General features: G+C 35.5%; 2 protein-coding genes and 1 long non-coding RNA gene across 3 annotated transcripts; 2 read left to right on the plus strand and 1 right to left on the minus strand.

Moving 5' to 3' along the window:
- Nucleotides 1-59: 59 nt before the first annotated feature.
- Nucleotides 60-3,848, plus strand: LOC122522719. The gene has a single exon (XM_043644001.1). It carries the CDS (start codon nucleotides 60-62, stop codon nucleotides 3,846-3,848), a length of 3,789 nt encoding a protein of 1,262 aa, XP_043499936.1.
- Nucleotides 3,849-8,887: 5,039 nt separating this feature from the next.
- LOC122522725 lies at nucleotides 8,888-9,222 on the plus strand. Its single transcript, XR_006305136.1, has 2 exons — nucleotides 8,888-8,961; nucleotides 9,038-9,222. It is a non-coding gene; the product is annotated as an uncharacterized LOC122522725 (long non-coding RNA).
- Nucleotides 9,223-13,266: 4,044 nt separating this feature from the next.
- On the minus strand, nucleotides 13,267-15,029 carry LOC122522720 (piggyBac transposable element-derived protein 4-like). Its single transcript, XM_043644002.1, has one exon. It carries the CDS (start codon nucleotides 15,027-15,029, stop codon nucleotides 13,299-13,301), a length of 1,731 nt encoding a protein of 576 aa, XP_043499937.1. The 3' UTR covers nucleotides 13,267-13,298.
- Between the last annotated feature and the right edge of the window lie 2,005 nt (nucleotides 15,030-17,034).

Below are 17,034 nucleotides of genomic sequence, written 5' to 3' on the forward strand. Positions count from 1 at the left end.
TTAGGCCAGTTTTTCACGTTAACCCGCGAGGTACAACGCCTCAATTACTCATGAGCGCGATGTGTCGCGTGAGAAGGGGGGACGGAACTTATAAGCAATGCCGCGCACTATTAGACACCTGCGCAGCAGCGCATTTTATAACCGAAGACGTCGCGAAGGAATTACGTTTACCAATCAGACCGTATTCAATTCCTATCAATGCCATTAATGATACACGAACTCGATCGACGGGTATTATCGAGATAACAATTCAATCCTTAGATAGTCGATATAAACGGAACCTTTCATTACTCATCGTACCCAAGATAGCCGACCAAGTTCCAAGCGAAGTCTTTCCTCGAGAACTTATTAAGATTCCAATCGATCGAAAATTAGCAGACCCTCAGTTTCACTTACCGCGACCAGTGGATATTTTGATAGGTTCCGGAGCCACGTTATCCCTTATGTCCGTTGGACAATTTCGTTTGTCACGCGCCCGCGGCGATCTAATACTTCAAAAGACGCAGTTAGGTTGGGTAGTCGTCGGCGGAATCGACTCGGAAGAATCAAAAGAAAAAACCGCACTGTTCGCGACCACAGAGTTGAGAGACCAATTAGAAAGGTTTTGGTTAATCGAGGACGCGATCGTGACGCGAACGGAAGGAACACAGGAAGTAGAATGCGAAACCCATTATACTCAAAATACAAAACGCGACGAAACGGGACGATATATAGTGCGTTTACCATTCCGCGAAAAGGGACACGATTACAGCGAGCTGTATCATATAGCTTTACGTCGCTTCCACAACCTATGGAAAAAGTTGAACGCGAACCCGGAACTTCGGAAAGAGTATGAGCGCACCATGCAGGAATATTTAACATTAGGACACATGTCGCTTGTCGAGGACGACCCGACGGGCGGCTGTTATCTTCCCCACCACGCCGTTATTAAATCAACCAGCACAACGACGAAGGTTCGAGTCGTATTCGACGCTTCTGCAAAGAATAGTCAGGGCATTTCCCTTAATAGTACATTGTTAGTCGGGCCTACGATACAGGACACATTAGTGGAACATTTACTGCGATTTCGTACATATCGATACGTGTTAACCGCGGATATAGAGAAAATGTATCGACAGATATGGATACATCCGGACGATCGGCAATATCAACGTATATTTTGGATACATAAGGATCGAATTCGTACGTTCGAGCTCAATACGGTTACATTCGGTATAGCGTCAGCACCCTTTCTCGCCATTCGGACCATAAAGCAACTAGCGAAGGATGAAAGCGTCAATTATCCCCTCGGAGCTGAGATTCTAAACCGAGATTTATACGTCGACGATCTCATCACGGGAACCGACGATGTAGAGACACTCGGGAGAATACGAGACCAGACCATCGAGATATTAAAACGAGGCGGTTTTAACATACGGCAATGGGCTTCCAATTATAGGCCGATTCTCGATAAATTAGATACAAAAAAGGTTAACGTCGAATTCTTCTCCGGAGAAACATCGATCCTAAAGACACTCGGAATTTCATGGAATACACATCATGATCATTTGATCTATACAGTCGCGCCGATAGACCTTCATGAGAAAATCACAAAACGTCGGATACTGTCGGAAATCGCGAAAATATATGACCCACTGGGATTATTAGGCCCCATTATCTTAACAGCTAAAATCTTGATCCAAGATTGCTGGAAAACTAAGGTCGAATGGGACGAGTCGGTACCTAATGCGTTGCATTCCTCCTGGACAAGGTTCGCGGAACAATTAAAATTAATTGACAATTTGACCATTGAAAGACGTTTGATCATTGATAATCACGATGAAGTACAAATCCACGGATTTTGCGATGCGAGTCAGGCGGGTTACGGTGGCAGTTTATATGTAAGATCGCGAGATCAAGTTGGTAACGTACACGTACGATTATTCTGCGCGAAGAGCCGCGTGGCTCCACTTAAGGACACGACCATACCGCGATTAGAATTATGTGGAGCATTAACGCTTGCTCGACTATATAGAGAGATACGGGCATCTTGCGGAATAAGACCTAACAAGATAATCTTTTGGTCCGATTCCACGATTGTATTAGGTTGGTTAAGAAGGGATCCCAACACGTTGAAACAATTCACGGCGAATCGCGTACGCGAAATCCAGGAAATTTGTGTAGGGATCACGTGGCGGCACGTACGTACAGAGAACAATCCCGCGGACGCATTATCTCGCGGACAACTTCCACGCGAATTCATAAAAAACAATTCGTGGTTTCATGGCCCTTCTTGGCTTCGCCGACCGGAACTTGAATGGCCAATTCAGACCGAAACAGAGACAGACGAACTACCCGAACTTAAAAAAATTCCATTATTGATGACACGGATCGAACCGGAGAGCATCTTTCGGAGATTCTCTAACTACACGCGATTATTAAGAATCACAGCTAGATGTAGAAGATGGGTCAAAACCAATTCATATCGGGGAGAAATTTCGACCGCGGAAATAATAGATACAGAACGACACGTACTCAGGCTCATACAAAATGAACAATTTCGCGCCGAAAAGGATAGATTAACTGAATCGGGGGGAGTAAAGGGCGCAAGACTCGCCGCGCTAAACCCAATCATCGATGAAACGGGCTTGATTCGAGTAGGAGGCCGATTAAAGAATGCGAACTTACCTTTCCAGGAGAAATGTCCAATATTATTACCATCGCACCACCACGTGACCGATCTCCTCATCCGGAAATTCCATGAACAAAATTTTCACGCCGGCATACAAACTACTCTCTACGCTATACGCCAACGATTTTGGCTTTTGGACGGTAAGAATCAAGTGCGAAAAATCGTACGTCATTGCGTACGTTGCATTCGATTCCGTGCATCTGGCATACAATACAAAATGGGCGATCTACCGAGATCTCGAGTCCAAGAAACCATCGCGTTTTCCCACACTGGAGTGGATTTCTTTGGTCCACTCTATGTGAAAGAAAAGAAATACCGAAATAAGGGTCGCGTGAAGGTATACGGGTGCATCTTCGTCTGCATGTGCATAAAGGCCGTGCATATCGAGTTAGTCAGCGACTTGACAACAGACGCTTTTCTGGCCGCCTTTCGACGCTTCACGGGGCGAAGAGCGATTCCATCGCACGTATATTCGGATAACGGTACCAATTTTGTCGGGGCGAACAACCAATTAAGGGAATTATACGCGTTAATCGAATCGGAAGAGTACAAAACAAAGATCCATAATTACGCGACCGACCAAAGAATCTCGTGGCACTTCAACCCCCCATTATCACCTCATTTCGGAGGTCTATGGGAGGCCGCGGTCAAGTCATTCAAACACCATTTTAGACGGGTGGTAGGAGAAACCTTATTTACATATGAGGAACTGAACACATTCGCGATCGAAATCGAAGCCATATTAAATTCGAGACCTTTATGCCCTATTTCGTCAGATCCGAACGATGCGACAGCTCTAACACCTGCACATTTTTTAGTAGGAAGACCTCTTAATATGCTACCAGAAGAAAACTACGAAAACACGCCGATAAATCGACTATCGTCATGGAAGCACATTACAAAGGTGCGACAAGACTTCTGGCGACGGTGGTACATCGAATATTTACGCGAGCTGCAGAAACGACAGAAATGGAATAATTCCCAATATAAACTGGAGAAGGACACAATAGTCATCCTCATCGATAAAAATCAACCCTGCATGAGGTGGCAATTGGGACGGATCATAGACGTCCATCCCGGAGAAGACGACGTGGTTCGGGTAGTAACCATAAAAACTACTCACGGAAACATCAAGCGAAACGCGACAACCATCTGTCCTTTATTAAGTGATAGATGAATAGTTTAAATATGCACGCTAGACGAAATATTAAGACATAATGTAATTTGCAATAGATAAGCTTGTACGTACAAGATATACAAGATATACAAGATATATAAGTCGCCTGGCCAGCGACATTATAACGACGCTAAACGATCTACGACAAACCCATTGTAACCTGAATTAAGAAATTAACGTCATACCTACGTAGGTTAAGAATATTGTTGATAGGTACCCTCTCAACGGGGGGAGTATGTACGATCGGAATCGATCATAGCCGAAAATCGATTGTAACTAAAATACGAGATTACTATGCGCACACTAAATCGATAGAGAGTTACTAGTAACTAGCATCTATAACCCCCACCACTCGACCGTCGAGTGAGAGCACCCCGCAGGGCTCATTAGAAAAGACATTCGGTCTAGTCCACCGCTGGACGCCTACGAGGACACTTGGAGACAAATTAATCGGAGGCAAAGAGCGAGAGGAGCATAGAAAGACAAGGAGTTTATCTGTTAAGCGAATTTATCTTACAGATATTATAAATACGATAGTGAGAAGTAGAGGCGATAATTAACGGTGAGAGATATAATTTCTATTTCTTTCAACTTGATTACCACCGGGTAATCGTGACGAGAAGTGATCACGGACTATGTCCGTTATCCATCGTCGTCCATTGTACTGATAACAACAGGGTTTTTTGCCGCAAGGCCTTTTCCCTGACGAGCCAATAAAGCATTGCACTTATTGGCTCAACCACGTGTTTTATTTTATTCTAATTCACCTTTTCACCTCCTTATAATAAGCTTAATCCAATCGCCGGAGGACTCCGTGTTGGAGGAATTTGGCAAGTACAGGAGAGTTGGTGTGTTTTTGTGACATATATCACGGATCCGCCTCTCCCATCCAGCGAATGAATGATTTGCACCAGGTGGGTTTTTTAGTCGGTAGAAATCCGACACTCCCTTGGGTACCGGGCCCAGGGGGCCTTTTGAAGGTCTTTCCCCCTGACGAAAAAAAAAAAAAAAAAAAAAAAATGCATGGCTTAATCTTTGAGACAAGCATATGACTACTGGCAGGATCAACCAGGGAGCTGAATTTGCTCTTTTACGAAAGAATATTATTTTCTTTCTTTGCAACTCTTGTCGCCGACACGTATGCCGACGACGATGCTTATTTAATTTTATTTCAACCGTGGAACGTCCCTCTGGTCTCTCTCACTTTTTCCTCCTCCGATCACCACACTATTTTAAACCACTTTGAATCCAATTTTATATGGATTTTTATAGTCTTCATTTAGTAATAAGTCATCAAGTAGGGTTTTTTAAAATTTACCATACTAAGTGGTTTTGGGTATTTTCTTTTTAATCTATTTTATATAGATTTTAGCAACGAACTTTTAATATACCCATTTATATATTTATATTTGTGAGAGAGCAGCAGATATTTCCCAGTGGTATGAAATTATTTCAGTGCCAGAAGACGTACCATGATCATCGACGCGGACAACGAGTTGAACCAGCGTCTCTATCCGAAAAACCCTTGTCTTCGGCATTCAAGGGAGTTTCGGTATAAGTGTCAAAACTGCTTTTGACATTATCGAGCGTACGAGAGTTACAGAAATAAATTTCTCTCACTTCGGTTGCTTCGATATATGCCTTTTGTATCGTATTATAATATATTTTTCTTAGCTCTGCTCGGATTCGAGAGAGACGATGCTCAGTAAGTATCACGTGATTTTCCGCGTTATTTCGAAAGGAACGACGGACAAACCAACGATGATAACCACCTTTTTAATAGGATACCACGTATGGGCCATTCGGTCAGAGACACCGACCCGTGGTAATGATGTGTCAATATTAATATATATAATATATATATATACAATATATATGTATATATACACTACATATCGTGTATTTCTTCAAGGGGCATTTTGGAACACCCAAAACATGCATTCTCTTATATATACCGAATACGCCGCCGAGCGTCCGGCGATGCCTGGTTAAATGCACGGTCTCTTATGGGAGAAAACCTCCAAAGCTCGTCCGAAATCACCTCTCCTCGAAAAACTTAGTTTTTGGACGGATTGGTAGATTCGAACGTTAATATTGGTTTCGAGAAACCATTTCGTATCATCCTTCGGCATTGCCGAGATGAACTCAACGGTAAAAAATTTCTTTTTAACAAAATTTGTTTTTGTTTGTATCTTTTATATCGAATATTCGGCCGATTGTCTGGCGACAACCAACTAAAAGTACGATATAGTTACAAGAAAATTCGATAAGACTCGATTCAGCCGATCGTTCTATCGACCGAAAAAGAAATAGTTTCGTATGAGAAAAATTATCTCATAAATAACGAATGGATAAATTTCTTCAAGCAATTATTATTTATCCAACTCGACTATCGAGTCGAACTTTGAAGATACTCTCTCTCTACGTATAATACGCACGAGAGCATGCACCATTTTCCATCGTTCGTTCAAGTTTTTACGAGCATAATGTGTTTCGCAGGCTCTTTCGGTCTTATAAATATCTTCCCATTCATACATGCTCGTTCCAAGTCATGCGACTATGGTAAAGTCATGCGACTATGGTTCTTACTCTATCTGCTTTCTAACACTCTGACACGGCCTTACAAATTAAGGTATATCTCTGAAAATATTTATCGGATCAACTTCAAATTTTCAGAGAATATACTTAAATATATGTACATTCCGAAAATGCAAAAAAAAAAAATCGATTTTTTGAAAATCCTAACTGCGTATAACCCCTTAAATAATCGAGCGGGAAGTAGTTCTAACATCGCGCCATGGCCTTTGAAGCATTAAGTAATTCGATATATCTCCCTTAAATGTAATGTGGACTGATATCCATATTTTTATATTTTTTTATTCTTTCTTATATATATAATATATCGATCGATTGAAAATATTTTTCCTTTCTCTTTTTTGTTAACTTAATAACAAATAATAATTAGTAGCTTATTTTCTCATACTATTAACCCCTGCACTATTCGGAACCTCAGGAAACGCCAGGCCAAACGCGGCTGCCTCGATCATCGCGGTGAAAGGCGAGCGGCGGAGCGCGCGTGCCGAAATTTGAAACCTATTTTTACGACAGAGCGCAAGATAGTCGTGTCCGTATTTACTTCACGTGATGGAACTCTTGTGAAATTAAAATGAATTTGTGTGAATCAAAAACTTTTAAAAAATGCTTTTTTTTGTTTTTCTTTTTGTTTTTTTTTTTTTATTATTATTAGCACATATTCTAGATAGCAGGTGCTATCTAGAATGTGGGCACACACAATCCCATTCGAGATGTTCAAAACTAAGACCACGAGCCCGACTCGTAACAGTCATGTTTGGCCTAAAATTTTCATCACGAGTCAGACTCGTCAAAATGGTGCAAGGGGTTAATCCTTCACCCTTTTACTTGGTCACGCTATATATATTTATAAAATTAAATAAATAAATAAATGAATAAAAATATAATAACAAAAGACATATAATCGGCTTGCATTAGCGAATATTATCGATCATCGAGCAGGGAGTGGGGGAACAGGTTTCCTTATTAACTATATTCTATGTAAAAAGAAAATTAATAATAATAATAATAATAATAATATAATAATAATAACATAAAGTAAAAATAAATAAGGAAAATAAAAAATTAACAATGAAAATTAATAATGATAATATTGATAATAATAATAATAATAATAATAATGTTTTTTTAGGTTATTTTTTTGAAGTTATTTTTGAGGTTATTGAGGTTATACTCGCTTTTGTATGCCAAAGAAGTATAACTTCTTACGTGCGTACATAAGTACACACACCAGTTTTGTTGTTTTTATATAAGTTATAATGCAACGATGGAATGGAACTTATAAAGCTTCTTTTGTGAAAAATTTGTCCTGTTGCCGATTTCACAAATGTAATGAAAATGTAATCACTTCATCCGTGTCGAAAGAAAATTCTTGATTGAAAGAAAAGCTCTTTATATTTAAGTTTGAAAAATTGTCCTATGAGGAAAATGCATACTTCTAGATCATGTTTAACAACAATCAGAAATTATAATCACTTTTTAAGATCTCTCGAAAGTAAAAGAACGATACATCATTATTGTTTCTTTTGCAAAACAATAATATATCATATATTTATTGCTTTTGTAAGATTTCGAATACCACTGACTAACTCACAATTGATTCATATCAACGGAGAAATGCCACACTTACGTTACGCTCTCTACCTGTCGTTACATTTAAGGGGGGAGATAATGGTAAAACAGCGTTTTTACAGTGATTTTCATGAATTTTTTTAACACATAAGGAATTTATATAATTTTATTAATATCGTGAGGTCATTGTACACATATATTTGATATCTACATAAAGGTACATCTTGGTACCTTTGGTAGGCCTCTTGGAGGCCGCAATTATTATATGAAATCAGTTGCGAAGAGAATTTACTTTTTTTATATGTTTTTTCTATGTGAATTTCACTTCACTCAAAAAAATTAAAATTAGTATTTTTATAGGGGTATGAACATAAAACATGATTTTTCCTATTTTTTCGTATCTTTTTTTACAATAAAAAAATACTTTAAACAAACATATTGTTTAGGATTTAAATTCAAATAGAGCGTATTTATATGAAGAAACTATATACCAAATTTCAAATTGATTGGTTGAAAACTTTCTTAGCTAGCGTTTGAAAAATAGCTCGAGTTAATTATCGAGCTACACGTGGCAGTGTGCCGAAAAATAAGCTTTGCTTTTATCCCATCTAATCCTCATTGGACTATGGGTCCGTACAGAATATAGGGTGGGGGAAAACGAAGTCAAACGAAGTCAAAGTCAAACGAGGCGCATACTTGGGCCAGAAACGTGCTGCATTTCGGGACCGCCATATATCGAATACAATACTGTTTTCAAAATTTTTATTTACTTTTTGTATAATTAAACACATTTTCGAAATGGATCACTATCGTTGTGTAAAAAATTGCAATAATACTAGAAAAAACAGAGAATATAAATTTTACAGATTTCCATTAGTTCGTTGGGAATTAAATCGAAGAAACAAGTGGATAACTGTTATAAACAAAAAAAAAGTATCTAACATAACCTGTAAGAGCAGTCCTACTGAATTAATTATGTTTTTAAAATAGTTTATCTAAAAACCTATTTTATTTAATTATTTTAGTATCGATGGTTCGCCATTGTCTCCTAAACCATGGCATACTTAATGCAGTGTTCATTTTATCGGTGACAACAAATCAGATGACGAAAACAGTCCTAGTTACGTCCCACAAAGTTTCCCTACAATCGATTCTACAAACAAGATTGACAAACATGGGACTTCAACTAGGCATCAAAGTTTCATGGCACTCAGAAAGATAAAACTTGAAGTTACTATACCACAGCCAAATACATAGTTAATTGAAAAGGTTAATGAAACAAATTCAGATTACTGGCCGATGAAGAATACAAAATAAATGTGTCATTCGATACTAAATATATAGAATCCACATCTACTTGTTGTAGATATATTTATAATAATTACTGCAATGCTGGAATCAAAGTGGAACTACCAACAAATCCAAATAATGTAGTAAATAGTACTTGCCAAATAAAGGATCTGCGTTGCTATGAAGAAACGAAAAAGTATATGGGTCATTCCAACAAATAAGTACATTTTTACGGGGCAACCCTCGCAGATTATGTTTAAAATTTGTTGAGGTGGTCTCTATAATAAGAAAAAAATTCTCTACAAGTTTCAGCCCTTAATATGAAGCGGTTCTGGAGTTATGATTTTTTGAAATTTTTAAGAAACATTTTTTTTAACTTTTTTATTAATTTTTTTAATGGGGAAAATTTTTTTATTAAAATCCGCTGAAAATCGTTTCTTGTGGGAAAAATTCTCAAGGGCGCACACAGTTGTCCAGATCTGGATAGCGAGAAAAAGGGTTCGTTTCTGAAAATAGAGAGTGACGCAAAGTTGGCTTTGTTTAAGTGAGAGCTGTGGTGTTCTTTGTGGTGCGCTTCCTAGCTACTAACGAGTGAATTTTAGGGGTTGTTGCAGAGACACAACCATTTAGGTGTTGTGCAGAGACACAACCTTTCGAGGGTTGTAGCTACAAGGCTACAACCATTCCTTACAGAGAGTAGCGGTGTTTCTTCTTTACAGTGCATGCCGGTCTACCAACGTAGGATAGAATTGCAGCAGCTCAGGCTACACACCCAGGTTGAGGCTGTTGGCGACGAGAATAACGCCCATTTGTAGGACTGATAACGTGTCTAAGTAGATTGTGGTATCTTGAATAGTTGCGGCGGAAACAAAGGTAAGAGAGGTCTCTAGCGTAAGAAAAAAGAGGTCCCTCGCAACGATATTAGTGCTTGTATTCTTTCTTTCACTTGTCCACGGGTACTACTTATTGTACTATTTGTTTGAATAAAGCCTTCGCTTGCTCTGGCTTTTCTCTCAACTTCGTGAGAGTTTTTATGCCTAGGCAAGTGTTCTATACCGCGTAAAATTGTATTGATTGATTTATTTATCCTTTCCTATCTCACTCATTCTTACTTTGAATTAACCGAACTTACGACAATAATTTCAAATTGCTTAAGTCTTATATTCTACAAACAATTTGATTAGTATATTATTTATGAAATACAGTTATATTATATATTACGTTTAATGAAAATTTAAAATAATATAGCGTAGTAAAAACATGATTTTAAAACATTGATTTAAGGCATATGCCTACTATACTCTCTCCTATTTACCCACGCCGTACATACCTGTAGAATTGTACATAAGTCCTACCTATAAACTCTTATACTAGTAGATCTTAACCAATAAATCGATTTAATTAAATAAAATCTGTTAAACAAAAAGTAAATACATATCAGAAAATTTATATTCGTTTTCATAAGCAAACAACGTATTCGTTTTTGAGACAAATTATAAATATTATGTATCCAAAAATTATCTACTCTGAAAATTTAATCGAAACACTTTTCTTTCGTTAAGTTTTATTTTATACTACAATCATGTCAAAACGAGGGTAAGAGGTAAACTTTCAAACAGTTAAGGAAGTGAATATAAGACGTTGCTATTCTTGAGAAATCAATGCAACCGGTGGGACCATCTTCCGACCCTGTGGGGATAAATTTTAAATGATAGAAATCAAAAATGAATACTGTCTTAGTCAATAATTACTCTTAAAAAGCAACCAACGTCTAAGGGAATTGAATCTAGTAGTTACTTCTTCATACCTAAGTAGTTAATTTACAATTTCAATAACCTTACTCTAATTACATAATTTCTTTTAATTGTAACAATTCTTTAACCGAATTTTTATTTAAACTGAAAATATATACTGTTCAATAACTTTAACGATATTAAAAATTACATTTATGTTTGCATTAACATGTTAATTGTCACAGTGATTTTATTACATAACCTGCCATGGCGCTAACACGAATTTGTTATTATTATGCATTACATATTATATTAAAATATTATTTGGAAAAGATAAGTTCTATATAGCTATATGAAATGCATTTATCTTACTGGGGGATTATAGGTAACCCCCAAAGCGCTGAAATGCATTTATTTGTGTTGACTCGATTAATAAAATCCAGAGATAGTGCAATTAAACAATTGAGTGCCTTTTATCGCGTGTAAACTTACTTAAAAAACTTGCTCAATACAAAAAATGCCAGGACAAACCAAAACAGGACAATTTTATACAATCTTACAAAAAAAATTTTTTTATCTATGTAGGACAAACACAAAAACCCATACTGAAAAATTCGAGACTGTACTGGTTCACCTTTCTTTCATTTGAAATATTTCAATACGACAAATTGCAATATGCGTGCATAATATTTAAGTATATATGTTATAATTATTTATTTAAATAAAACTACATTTATATGTTTTATATGACAATAATTTCCTCGCACAACTGCAGTAATGATAATAATATTGAAAAGTATATGGAAATGTATTTAAATTATCTTCTTCTTTTTTATTAGGACTTCGTCCTGTTATAGCTTTTATTGCTATTTCCAGGAGCGCTTTATTGTTTTAACCGAGGGTAGCTTACTAGCCTCATCCTCATTTAATATTTAAATATGTTCCTGATAATCGTGGTTTCACCGGTCATCGATGTGACCCCTGTAGCGCTTTAAGCTAACTTACAATTAGTATCGGTTGCCGGTGGTGGCTATGACATTCAACGTTTGAACATTATTATGTTGTTCAGTGTAGAGCTCGAATTAGAAGTTTTATAAGAAAATTCATTTCTGTAACAGGATATATCAATCAAAATTATTTGGACTTTGATCATCTCTCTTCAACAATTTTTATGCTATTTCTTTTAGAAGTAACTTTCTTGAGATTGATGACAATCAAATTGAATTAACTTTTATCGTAATACTTCTTATGAAATAGTATCTGTAAATACATATTAAATGGTTGCTTAAGAGAATCTCTGTCTTTTGATAAAACTTACTAAAACTAAATTTGTTAAAGTAAAACTTTATAAACAGAAGGAACTATATCGAAATAATTTTTCTTATTTTGTTTTCTTTTAATTTATGAAAATAATAATATTATCCGAATTTGAGAAGGTATGAGAAAAATAATTTTCTATTTTTTTAAGATAAGAGATTTAAATTATAAAAACTGAAATATTTTATAAAATTTTTATTATCGACCTTTTCTTTTAGCGATATAAAATATTAACTGAAATTATGTTTTAGACATTTCCTTATTCAGTCTTGTGTACATTTAATTTATTTCCACGCTCAATTTTTATCTCGTTGTAGGCAAGAAATGTCTAACCTAAGAAGTCACTTAAGAAAGGACAAAAAAATTCTTGCTGCCAAGGTTCAAATTTGGCATACTAAGTTTATCGAGACCGCTGATTATAAATTAAGATTGGAGATAACACAAAAAGAAAAAAATTGATCTACCACGGCAAATATATATGTTTAAAAAAGATCAAATTTCATTGAAATCTGGTATAATAATGTTTTGAAGTTACTAGTTACAAATTAAAAATCAAAATATAAAATAGATTCAATATAGTGGACATATATACATAAATGTTTGAAATTTTAGTCATTGATGATATATATTTACAAAATTCAAAATACGAAGTAATTATAATTAAAATGAAACTTGATCTTTTTCTAAGGCTTCTTAGAAGCATACTAAATTCGCTGCTAATCATTCCTTTATGACAACTTTTGTCTTAACACTAGGTTTACTGACGTTTCTGATATACCTATCTCTACGAACACGCGTCAATTTGACGCAGAGACGAATACATATACCAACACTTAGAAAATAATGTAATTATATACTATAAGAAACAAATGAAAATGTGAGATATATATTTAGAAAGGTTTTATTATTCAATAGTTTTATTACAGATTATTTCAATATTTGACATTTATTTTGCACATTTTTGACACAAATACTCAATTTTGTTTGTACATTTTCCGCAAACAACCTTTTGACATATTTTACAGATGTTATTGCTTCTGTTTCTTTTGCAAAAGCCAATTTGGCAAGTCCTACGTTCTCCCGAAGTACTAGGTAATGGGTGATTATAATCTATGTTGTTGGATTTTTTCTTTTCTCCTTCTGTAAGTTCTTTGGCCAACTGAAATAGAAACTCCTTTCTGGATAGTTTTGACCCTGTACACTCTGTGTATAATATCCATGCGTTAATTGCCGCTAAATCTAAGATGTTAAAAAAGACCTGGAGAGGCCATCGAAAAGATGCTGAATTGCTGGTATATTTGCGAGCCATTTGATCCACTACGTCGACTCCGAACTTTGTCTTATTGTAATAAGCTATTGTTTCCGGTGTATGTTTTTTATTGTCTTTTATTTTTATAAAAGTGTGCTTAGTACTTAGTAACAGCACCTTTAGATTTGGCTTACTTTTATATATAGTAAGTATGCAGTTTCCTGATTTATAATGTTCTGAAGAATACAACTTCATTTTATCTTTCTTGATTTTTGCTGGCTTTGGAAGTTCTCTCTTGTTGGCTCGAATAGTTCCAACTAAACTGGTTCCTTTTGCAACTAATTTTTCAGCTAGAGGAAAACTGGTGAAAAAATTATCCGTAGTTATATTTCTTCCGTGATGAAGATATGGTTCCGCTAACTTCATAACTACAAATTCGCCCAACGGTGTTGAATTCCGCGTTTCATCCTTCCCTAGGTAAGGAATCCCATTTATAACGTATTTAGATTGCACATCTACTGCCAACCAAAATTTTATCCCAAATTTGTGAGGCTTATTTGGCATGTATTGAGTGAATTTGCAGCGGGCTTTTGTAGGGAACAGTTGCTCGTCTATTGAAATATTTTCATGAGGTTTATAACAGCATTGGCTATTGTATATAAATTGATTCCATATTTCCGATATCATTGCAAATTTGTCGGTGCGTAAACGTCTAGATCGTTCCGTTTTTTTATCAAATCGGACAAATCGAAGAATTTGCATGAAATCATCTCTGGACATTGTATTAGAAAAAAAAGCAGGTCCCCATTCTTTGGACCACAAATAAAAAGCATTCAGCGAATTTGCTTCATACGCTCCCCTAGCGTACAAAATCCCAATAAAAGCAAGCAACTTTGTGGTTGAAATCTTCCAATCTCCTTTCAAAACACGACCTGCTTCTTCTTCAGTACAACTTTTTATATGTTCTATCATCTTTTTGGTTATAATCAAATGAAAAGCACTGCTTACGCTACCTTCCATCACATTGCGTTTCGCGTAGCCAGTAGGCCCAGCGATGTCTTTGAAGATTGTGTGGAAAGGATGGCGACCATTAGATCCGCCCACTTTCAATTTCGTCCAAGTTGTTCCATTGACAGCTATTTCTGTATCACAGACTGCCCCCGAATTTTGGAACGATCTTCTAATACTTGTCTCATTCTCGGATTCAGAATCGGATAGGATACGCATTCTTTTTCTGCGAAGACCAAATTTCTGATGATTTTCTTTTTCAATGTCTGATGAGTCCCCTGCTTGCATACTTTCATCAGATTCCAAAATCTCGATTTCATCCTCGTCTTGAATCACTTCATTTTCATCCTCTTCAGAGCCAGAACACTCTTCACAAATACTAACTATGTTTTGTAAAATTTTATTTCCTCTTCTAGACATATTTAGATGGTACAGAAGGGCTTTTTATCAAAATAGTATAAAATTTTCACAATAATATTACTAATTCAAAAAATATTCTAGTACTTTATTTTTCAATACTCGAACTAAGCAACTGAAACCTTCTAAATCTCTTCGCACTCTAACATCAACTGACATTCTGCGTTCCCTTCTTTCTCTTATTGCGCAAAAGTTGCTTATCGCTTTGTCTTTGTATAAATGACGATCACGTCAAATTGACGCATATCCGTAGAGATAGGTATACCACATAAAGAATTTCAATATTTCAACACTTTTGAAAAAAGTAGACCTCAATATATATTTATCTCGACCATTGAATAAAAGTCAATACAAGAGATAAGATAAAAATGCAAACGGTGTTTGTACTTTTCCTTACAAAATTTGAAATGCGTCAAAATGACGCGTCTCGTAAACCTAGTGTTAATGATACGAAGAATCTTATAGGAATTTCCTCTTTTATCTAAATTAATTAATTCATTAGATGTTTGTAGTATTACAAAAACGTTTTAAAACTTTTTCCTATTTGTTTAAATTCATTATACGCATTCAATCGTATTGGACAAAGCAGTAAGTTTCAGAGATTGCATAGAAGTGTAGAATCCTAGATCTAGAACGATTGAAACATTTTATCTATTAGGATAGGTGGTTTAACCCTTGAAGATATGCGCTTAAAATCTTATCTTTACTTACAATTACAGATGTAAAAATAACTAGCTTCTTTATTTTTAGTTTTATTTTTTTTAATTTTTATTTTTAATTTTTAATTTTTTTTTGTATTTTTTTTATTCTTTTTTATTTTTTATTCTTTTTACTTTTTATTCTTTTTTGTCTTTTTTTGTCTTTTTCTTGTTTTTTTTTCTGTTTATTCTTTTTTTTATTTTTTAAATTACATTAATTTTCTACTTTACAATTTGTCCGTGAGCATAAGATAAATTTTTTTTTTGATTACATTAAAATAATATTTGGGTAGTAATGTACTACCCTTCAGGGTTATCGTTTTCATTTATAATTTTTATTGATATAAGTTTAGCGGATGTTTCCTTTTAGTCTTTTCTAATGTGAGTAGTAAACGTTTCTGCGGCTAGTTGGCTGGAGTGTAACTGCGGGTTCTTCTTCCTATATTTTGTTGTAAAATTTTCTATTTCTTCCATCATTGTCATTAGTACAAGGTCCTTTCGTATATTTCACTCCGTATGAACCATATGGTGCGTCGACTATCATTCTTAGTATTTTCGACTGCATTTATTTTAGCTTTATTATACAATTCATTACTGCTGTTCCCTATAGTGATAACCCAAAGGGTTCATTATTGGTTTTTAATGATTTTATGGACTGTTAATTTATTTTCTAGGCTGACCTTGAATTTTTGCCTAGTTTGTCGAATTGCTATGGTATTTAGTCTAATATCCGAAGAGTCTTTCTTATACAGTGTGAAAGCGAAGTGGATGTATTTTCTTGTGTTTGCTTTTACCCTTTTTTCTTCTAACTATTTTTCTATTTTTCTTACGTTTCCTTGTAATAAGGTCATCGCTACTGCTGGGTCAGAATGATAGCTAATATATAGCAGTGTCATCAACAAACGTTAGTATTTTTCTTCCATCATTAGTTGGAATATCACCTGTATAGAGTGTGTATGGGACAGTGTATCAGTGTGAGGGTCTAAGGACACTTCTTTGTGGTACATCAGCTTTGATTTCTTTAACTTCGAAGTACACATCATTGATTTTTATAATAAAGGTCTTGTCCCTTAGATATGATGATGCAAGTAGATTGTGCATTTGCATTAGTAAGAGGGCTCTAGATGTATCTACGAGCCCTACATGCCAAACTTTTTAGAATGCTTTTTAATGTCGGTCTAGTTGTAATAATTTGTGAACCCTACACGTAAAATAGTAAGTTTAGCACCAATTTGTTACCACCAATTTGTTACCATCATGAAAGTAATCCTGCCATTTCTGTGAGGTAATTTTTTGTCCTGGCGGTGCAT

Source organism: Polistes fuscatus, unplaced genomic scaffold, assembly GCF_010416935.1.
Source record: "Polistes fuscatus isolate 324 unplaced genomic scaffold, CU_Pfus_HIC Scaffold51, whole genome shotgun sequence".
Lineage (NCBI taxonomy): Eukaryota > Metazoa > Arthropoda > Insecta > Hymenoptera > Vespidae > Polistes > Polistes fuscatus.

Excerpts from the sequence above, each read along its gene's own strand:
- LOC122522719 (XM_043644001.1), top strand. The coding sequence starts at position 60 with ATGTGTCGCGTGAGAAGGGGGGACGGAACTTATAAGCAATGCCGCGCA.
- LOC122522720 (XM_043644002.1), bottom strand. The coding sequence starts at position 15,029 with ATGTCTAGAAGAGGAAATAAAATTTTACAAAACATAGTTAGTATTTGT.